Raw genomic sequence first — 7,506 nt, forward strand, 5'->3', positions numbered from 1 at the left:
CAACTTAATACTACCTTTTGATATGAGACATTCCATCCCCATGTAAAAATTATCGCCAGTTTTTGTTATTGAAAAAATATTAGTTGACGTGAGTCACAGCTGGTTTAAATTACTGGTTTATGTTAAAATCAGAACAAGAATTCTAGACAGACTAGAATTTTAGAAACTAGCCACGGCCACCTTTAACTCCAGGCCTTCGAAGTGGCAACGTCGCAAATAGGGTTGTAGCAGCTGTTTTCTTTGAAAGCAGCTAATGGTATTTGTGTATTTACGAAAGCTTGGTTACTGGACTATGAAAATATTGACTCCGCTTTAAATGTACAGATATAGATTTTCAATTCATATTGTTTTGGTTTTCAATTCCGTATGTTTTATTTTCAATATTTTAATACATTTGTGTTCATAATACATGAATTAATGAGCTGGTGTCACCTGTATGTTACCTTAAGGGACGTCTGACACTAAACAACACCACTTGCGACGTTACCAATTCTACCAGGCCGCGGCCTGGAGTTAAAGGTGGCTGTGCACTAGCCCTTCTGTGACTGGCTCTCTCAACTATGTTTCTTTTAAATAAAAAAAATTGTGACAGCTGGTACATGTAGATGGGATGTATACTTCAGTATCCAATAGTCAATACAGTAATGGTACAGTACTTTGAATTTAGGTAATGATAAATTTATGAATTTGGAAGCTAAAAAACAGGTAGTAACAAAAATTATTGTTAAAAACTTTAGTGATGTCTATTATTGTAGTATACCAGCTGGTGTAAAATTATCACCTGATTGAAATATTAATTACCGTATTCAGTTTTTTTTAGTCCAGATGTTTTTTTACTAAGATTAAATAAACATCTAACTGATTAAAATGCAGTAAATTTGATTTCATCAATCCAGTTGGACCAACATATTACCTCCAGTCACTAAATCTCTCGGCTTGACTAAAACGTATATACACGTTCTATGTTGTATGATTAATTTGTTTGTTTGTTTTTTTGCCACAGGTAGACCTGTGTGATCCCAACCCTTGCGCTCACCGGCACATCTGTGTTGACAAAGGTAACACGTACAGCTGCGAGTGTCCCAAAGGCTTTACTGGTCCAGACTGTCTTCTGCCTCGTAGAGCTGTGAGTTCTTAGGGTTTTCTATTTTATCTTAGAGTTTTTTTTTTTTTTTTTTTTTTTTTAGGGAGAGGAGGGAAAATGCTTTTACGCACACAGGTAGCCAGCCTGTAGTGTGAGCTCCTGAAAATTGTCAGACTACTCACTAAAAAACCCCCTCTACTCTGTTGGACACAGACCTGGAATTGTTTGTCACATTACTTCAAGTCAGGCCAACATGTGACCTAAGCCCTCAGGGCTCGCACCGTTTCTGGCATTTCGATTCTTAATGACCTACAACCGCATCCCGGTCAAGGTCGATCTTCTTGGCGCGGAGAATACCCTGGATATAATGTGACACACAGGTCCAATTGTCCTCACCCTCCGTCATAATCGGTATGACCGTGTCCATTTTATCTTGGAGTGGTGAGCTTTGGAGTGGTGGTTTAGTGGTAAGAGCGTGGGACTTCGGTCCGTGAGGTCCCGAGTTCAAATCCCGCCAAATCACCAATGGATTTTATCTAAGTGATAATGCCGCAACCCCTAGGTATAGCCTGAAGTAATGTGAAAAACAATCCCGGGCTCGTGTCTAGCATCCTAGGACAAATTTTTTTTTATCTTGGACGCTTACAGGGGGGAGCTAGCGGTAAAAGACTAAATTTATAAAACTATAACTTCTGTATCCAAAAGTCAATGATACAAGTCTGTGTAATTTATATCTAATCATGATCAAGTGTGTGTGTGAAATTAAATTCATAAACAAAATAAAAAGAAGAGTTAACATAACTATAAACAGGGACCTAAATTAATAAGTACTGTTAGACAGTGTCGATCCGATCGCCTTAGACTATTGTACTTAGACTATAATATATTGCCAATTTAATAGAAACTAGAAACACAGTCAATATTTGGTTATTTTGAACGGTTATTTGCCATTTATTTAAATTAATCATTTATCGGTAAAAAGGTGTAGGCCCTAACTATACTCTTCATTTTTACTGTGCTATCAAATTTTACGTTGTTGTGATTAGTTCAAGATTTTTGAGAAAATTATAGAGACATATAAGTATATTATAAACGTTGTTAAATGTCAGCTTTAAGATACCGTAAGCCAAAAATATGTGATAAAGAGTTTTATAACAAAATTGTTTTTGAGTGGGACTTTACCCAGGACTCCTAGAAAAAGATACATAGGTTTGTCTCTCCTGAAAAACTTTCAGTGGCGCCCTAGATTTTTATTCTAATTTACTTCTACGTTTTTATATTTTAGGATTTCATTGTTAATACTGTTTGACTGTCTCAATATACACCAAAACTATATAAGATGTTAGCAACTCATCTTCAAGTGGTTGGAAAGGCGAGTGTCCAAGTTAGATCCTGAGAAAAGCCAGTAGCTTTTTAATGTTTTGGAACTGGACCCATCTGTGCTTGATCATTGGGCTTGACAAATATTACACTCACTTTGCACCCATATGTTCAGGTGAAAATACTTACTTAATACGTTTAATTGAAATGACGACAGTACGGAGGTAGGTATTTTAAGCCAAGTATGAATGGAGATGAGTGTAGGATGAGTGGCGCGATCTTGTAGTCTTGTTACTGGCTAAGGCTGGCATGTTCCTTAGACAGGACTATATATACAAAGTGCGTTGGTGTCTAAGAACAATTATTAAATTATATAGAATGTTGTGTTTTTGCAGGCTTGCAGTGCCAACCCTTGTCACAACGGAGGAACGTGCTGGAGTAGCGTAGACTCATTCTACTGCGCCTGTAGACCAGGGTTCACTGGCAAAATATGCAATGGTAACAATCCTTAACTTTTCTTTATATTCTATGACGATCGGATACGGGCCGAGCGGTGTTCAGATGCTGCCGTAACCGATCGGATACGCTCGGCAATGCCTTTCGTATATCTTCGTTTTTGCTCTAGCGTCAGTCGAAGGCGGATCTATACGACGTTAGCGTGTAGTGGGTGACTTGCTTTTGGATGGGGTGTAGGTTGGTAGTAGAATTTCCCCATAAAATCCCCGTCTGGCAAACTTAAAATCAACTTGTTGTCCCGTCTTCCTCCCTCCAATTGGCCATACAATGGGACCGGCTACGTTCCAAGCAGTGCTGCTATCTATGGGTGTTTAGCGAACTACGTCGACTCTTGTCGTAAAGCAGGACATCACTGAAGGTTATTTGCTATTCGTCATACCGAAATTTGAAAGCCAACCACTCGGCAATCGGGTTTGTTCGATGCCTGCCATTTGATGGGCCGCAGCGAACATGTTAAATATTTCAGATTTCTGGTTTGTTATAATATAATAACTTTATGATGTGTTATGTGTCATGAGGTATAAATTTTGATGTGTTTGTGAACTTAGTGGTTAGCTATTCAGACTTTGGGGCCCGGGAATGTTCACAACAATTTGAGGGCTTTGACGGCTTTTCCTAAAAGAGTTTGTGATTATGTAATTTAGACCACTGGCGTCTAACCATACCGTACTGGACTGTAATTTGTTTGTTTTTCTTTCTTTATTTCTTTTTATTGCAATTATTGAATTATTTATTTATAGTGATTATTTTAATATGTACCATTTTAATTTAAGTAATGACACCATTTTATCTATACAATGTGTACTTAATGAATAAAGATGTTTTCAATTCAATTCAATTCGATGTACCGTAAACTATTAAATGTTTATGTTACTAACTATGATGCTAAGTTATCAAAAACTAAGGGAGAACAACAATTTGATAGCACACTCTCAATGATTCATTCAACTATGCTCAATTTAAATGTAAAATAGTCTCTGCTAGCCCATATCTGATGGGGATGTCTACTTCAACATCTCAATTTCAATGGTATTAGTTACAGTTCCCCAATATGCTTGTTGTGTTAACCTACTGACAGTAGTTGTATGTTTTCAGAAGAGGTGATTATTGACGTTGTGCCCAGTACTGCCGGAGCTTTGGATGTTGACAACAACGTCCATCCCATGGATCTGCAGATGCCCATCTCTATTCATCTGGACCATCTACACAACATCTACGTGGCGGCTGGCACTCTTGCCTGCGCACTGCTCATTGTTGTACTCACGGTAATGTCATGTCACAATAGCTGTGTAATTCTGATGCTTTTACTCAACATTAATAAGCCAATTAAAACCAAGATCGATACCCGGCGTCTCCACATGTAACGGTAGGTAACCCCAGCTAACTGGAGGTTTACCCACTGTAATTTTGGGTAAAGTAGCTCATGAATAAAGTTCAGCACTCGCTTGCAAAACCGAACTTTATTAATAGCCTACAAAACAATACAAAGAACATATCAGCAATCTGACACATGCTTTCTCCCATTTGCTTGTTAAACCCTTATTGTGACCAAGCGGTGGGAGTAATTATGATATTTTATGGGAAAAAAATCACAAAAGTTGCAATAACTCTTAAACCGTGATTTTTACAACCTTGTGGATTTTATTTTACCATTTTATTTCTCGTTAAAAAGTACAGTTTGAGCCATTTTTGTAAACATTTGATTTTTTCAGTTATTTATTTATGGATTTTTTGGGAGTATCACCTTTAAAAACAAAATTTCAAAACAATAAAAAAAAAACTCCTGGAGATAGGCATGTTATGGATCAGTATCCACCACATACAAAAAATTTCATCAAAATCAGACCACACGTTATTCTGTAGCTCTGTACACGTCCACTCATTACTTTGAAAACCACTTTTTTGGGTTCTGGTAGACCCATAACAGATATTTTAATATTTTTAACTCAACCCAAAACTCACTTCTTAAAAAAAATAGTTTCTCCGTATACTAAGTATAGGGGTAGAAAATAAAAAGTATACGGTTGCTTGGTTTTTAATGACACATTTTTCAAGAGACAGTTTTGGAATTGAACTGACTGTACTTATTTGTTTTAACAAGTTGTCTATTTTGTTTGTAAACTGTTTGCAGTTATTTGGGTACAGGTTTGGTTAGATACTTGAAGAGAGGTATTTGATTTGATTAGCAAAGACAAAAAATTAAAGAGTTTGTTTAGTCTGGTATGACTGTATTAATCTTATTCTGATGGTTTGTACTTTAAATTTCTGGTTAAAGACCAAATAGCAATAAGAAACTGAAATTAACTGAAACTAGTGTACCTGTTGCTCGAATTCGAGCAATTGCTAAGTATTACAGGTGTTATTTTAAAATGAATACCAGTCATAATTTCTGATAACTTTAAAATATTCAACTCAAAGATTATGAAAATACTCAAGATGTACATGACAGATCGATATAATCAACATTAAATGTAAATAGTGTTTTCTACAAATAGCCTTACTCGTGGCCACATTAGGTTTCCAGACACATTATGTGTCCAAAAGCCTAACAGCACGACTCCCTTACCCATACCCCCCTGAGCAATAGGGATCATTGAGATTCGCTCTAACCTTTCCTCTCTCCTTCATGGGCAAGTTTTAATTCCTTTTCTTTCTTATTTTTTGTTTGTTTCTTTTTTTAATTTTAACTCCTGTATGTATCCCTGGTTTTTCCTATTTCCCTAGCTACTTTTCTAAATGTCTCAATTGTTTCCTTGTCACTCATCATGTTTTATTTTCTCATCTCTAGGCCTATCTTATCCAAGACTTATTCCTGTTCTCTCCTATTTGTCTCCTGAAGTGAACAATTTATAAATACGTGACTCGTGGTTTTTATTTCTCCACATCTACATAATTCCTCTTCCACCATGTTTAATCTTCACAAATTCGCATTGAAATTTTCCATGTCCTTTGACAAACTGCGTTTCATAATGGCCCATCTCCCAATCTTGTTCCAGTCTCTATCTGATGTTACGTATATATACGAACGTTTACCTTTAAAACGTTAACATAAAACACTCTGCTCCCAACGCATTTGCCACTCATCTAATATCTCCTCTCTTCTGTTTCCAATGTAGTCCTACCCGCCTCCTTGTCTTCCAAAATCAACAGCTTATGCAGCGATTATCCAACAGTCCTAAATTGAATATGAAATCTTCAGGCGGCTGTTGGAGAGCACACTTAAACCCAGTACGGAAGGGTGCTTGCTGTATTCGGCTATCAACGACAATAGTATTATTTGTATTTCGTTCTCATATACCAGTTAAAATTCGTCGGCTTCCTCCTGTTGGCTGTCCTGGTCAACGTCTTATAGTCTCCATTATGTCGAACGTTTTTTTTGGTTATGTTTTGATTTTGTACAAAATTTTAGTCTAACCAGCCGTTTCAAATATTAGTGTCAATTTGAAAGTATTCATCAGTTCAAATGTAAACAAACATTTTCTCCATAAGAATTCCAAAACAACATAACATGGGAACATAACACATAACATGAGCATAACATGGGAACTTTGAAGGCCACTGGGGCAGAGCCCTTATGGAATTCCAGAGTTTTTTTTGTTTGATGGAAAAACTACATGCTAAGACCTTTCTAACGACACCTTGGACATGGTGATCGGTAGCACCACCACTCCAAAACAATTATGACAAAAATTTGCCTAGCGTATTAAATATATAGATGAGAAGGGACAGCAATTTAAATTTCATTTTACATAAGAGACTGAGTTTATGAGCTTTTGTGAAATTATGAAATCACTTAACTTTTCAATTTTTTATTGGTCTTTTATTAAATTTTTCACGGAGTTTTTTCCCACAGACTTTATGAGGGGTTTGTACTTAAGTATGAAATTTTAGTCTTACTTTAAACTATTTTCAACTTCAGGTCGCAGCATGTCACTGTCGTATCCACGAGACCTACAAACACTGTTTCCTACGAGCCTCGCCACTGCTGCCGTGTAACATCAAACGCTTTGACACCGACACCAAACCTACCAGGTAAAATAAAATACTCTATTAAACTGTAATAAATTCTTTCAATTTATCATAAACTGTCTTATAAGTGAGGTTCATAACACACACTCAGAAGATGGCATGATGAAGTAAAATTTTTAGATTGGATTTGATTCTATAAGATTGTTTTATTATAATTAAAAGATTTTTAAGAACCTTCAATTTATTCACATGTATTTCCTCATCATATACGCAATTTCCTCCAGTATTTTACCAAATTAAGCTGAAATAGTAAATTTCTGAAGATCGAAAGATCAAACAGATTTGACAATGTAGGTAGATCACTCTAAATGACGATTCTTACACTCACTACACCTGTCCTAAGATAGTTGGAGGCAGCTAATATCTGCTGTCGGCTGGCAAACCTCCTTAGTTGAAGAGGCCAATTGGAGCCGAAACAGGAACTATTTAAACAAAACTAGGACCGTTAGGTCTTGCTATATTTGCGTTGTTCCTGTTTCGGCTTCGATTCGCCTCTTCAGCTAAGGAAGTTTGCCAGACGACAGCAGATTTCAGCTGCCTCCAGCTTACCTTAGGAC

At 36.6% G+C, this 7,506-nt stretch overlaps 1 protein-coding gene across 1 annotated transcript in view; it reads left to right on the top strand.

The window, feature by feature from the left end:
* The window catches only part of LOC128989176 (delta and Notch-like epidermal growth factor-related receptor), a 39,656-nt gene that overhangs the window by 27,984 nt on the left and 4,166 nt on the right, over positions 1 to 7,506 (top strand). The window contains exons 10-13 of the mRNA XM_054411047.1: positions 1,004 to 1,126; positions 2,800 to 2,902; positions 4,016 to 4,185; positions 6,840 to 6,952. Of these exons, the coding sequence (XP_054267022.1) occupies positions 1,004 to 1,126; positions 2,800 to 2,902; positions 4,016 to 4,185; positions 6,840 to 6,952 (509 nt within the window). The remainder of the gene's footprint in view (positions 1 to 1,003; positions 1,127 to 2,799; positions 2,903 to 4,015; positions 4,186 to 6,839; positions 6,953 to 7,506) is intronic.

The sequence above is a fragment of the Macrosteles quadrilineatus genome, unplaced genomic scaffold, assembly GCF_028750875.1.
Source record: "Macrosteles quadrilineatus isolate MER2022 unplaced genomic scaffold, UCM_ALF_1.0 Scaffold_3__2_contigs__length_128488019, whole genome shotgun sequence".
In the NCBI taxonomy this organism is placed as follows: Eukaryota; Metazoa; Arthropoda; class Insecta; order Hemiptera; family Cicadellidae; genus Macrosteles; species Macrosteles quadrilineatus.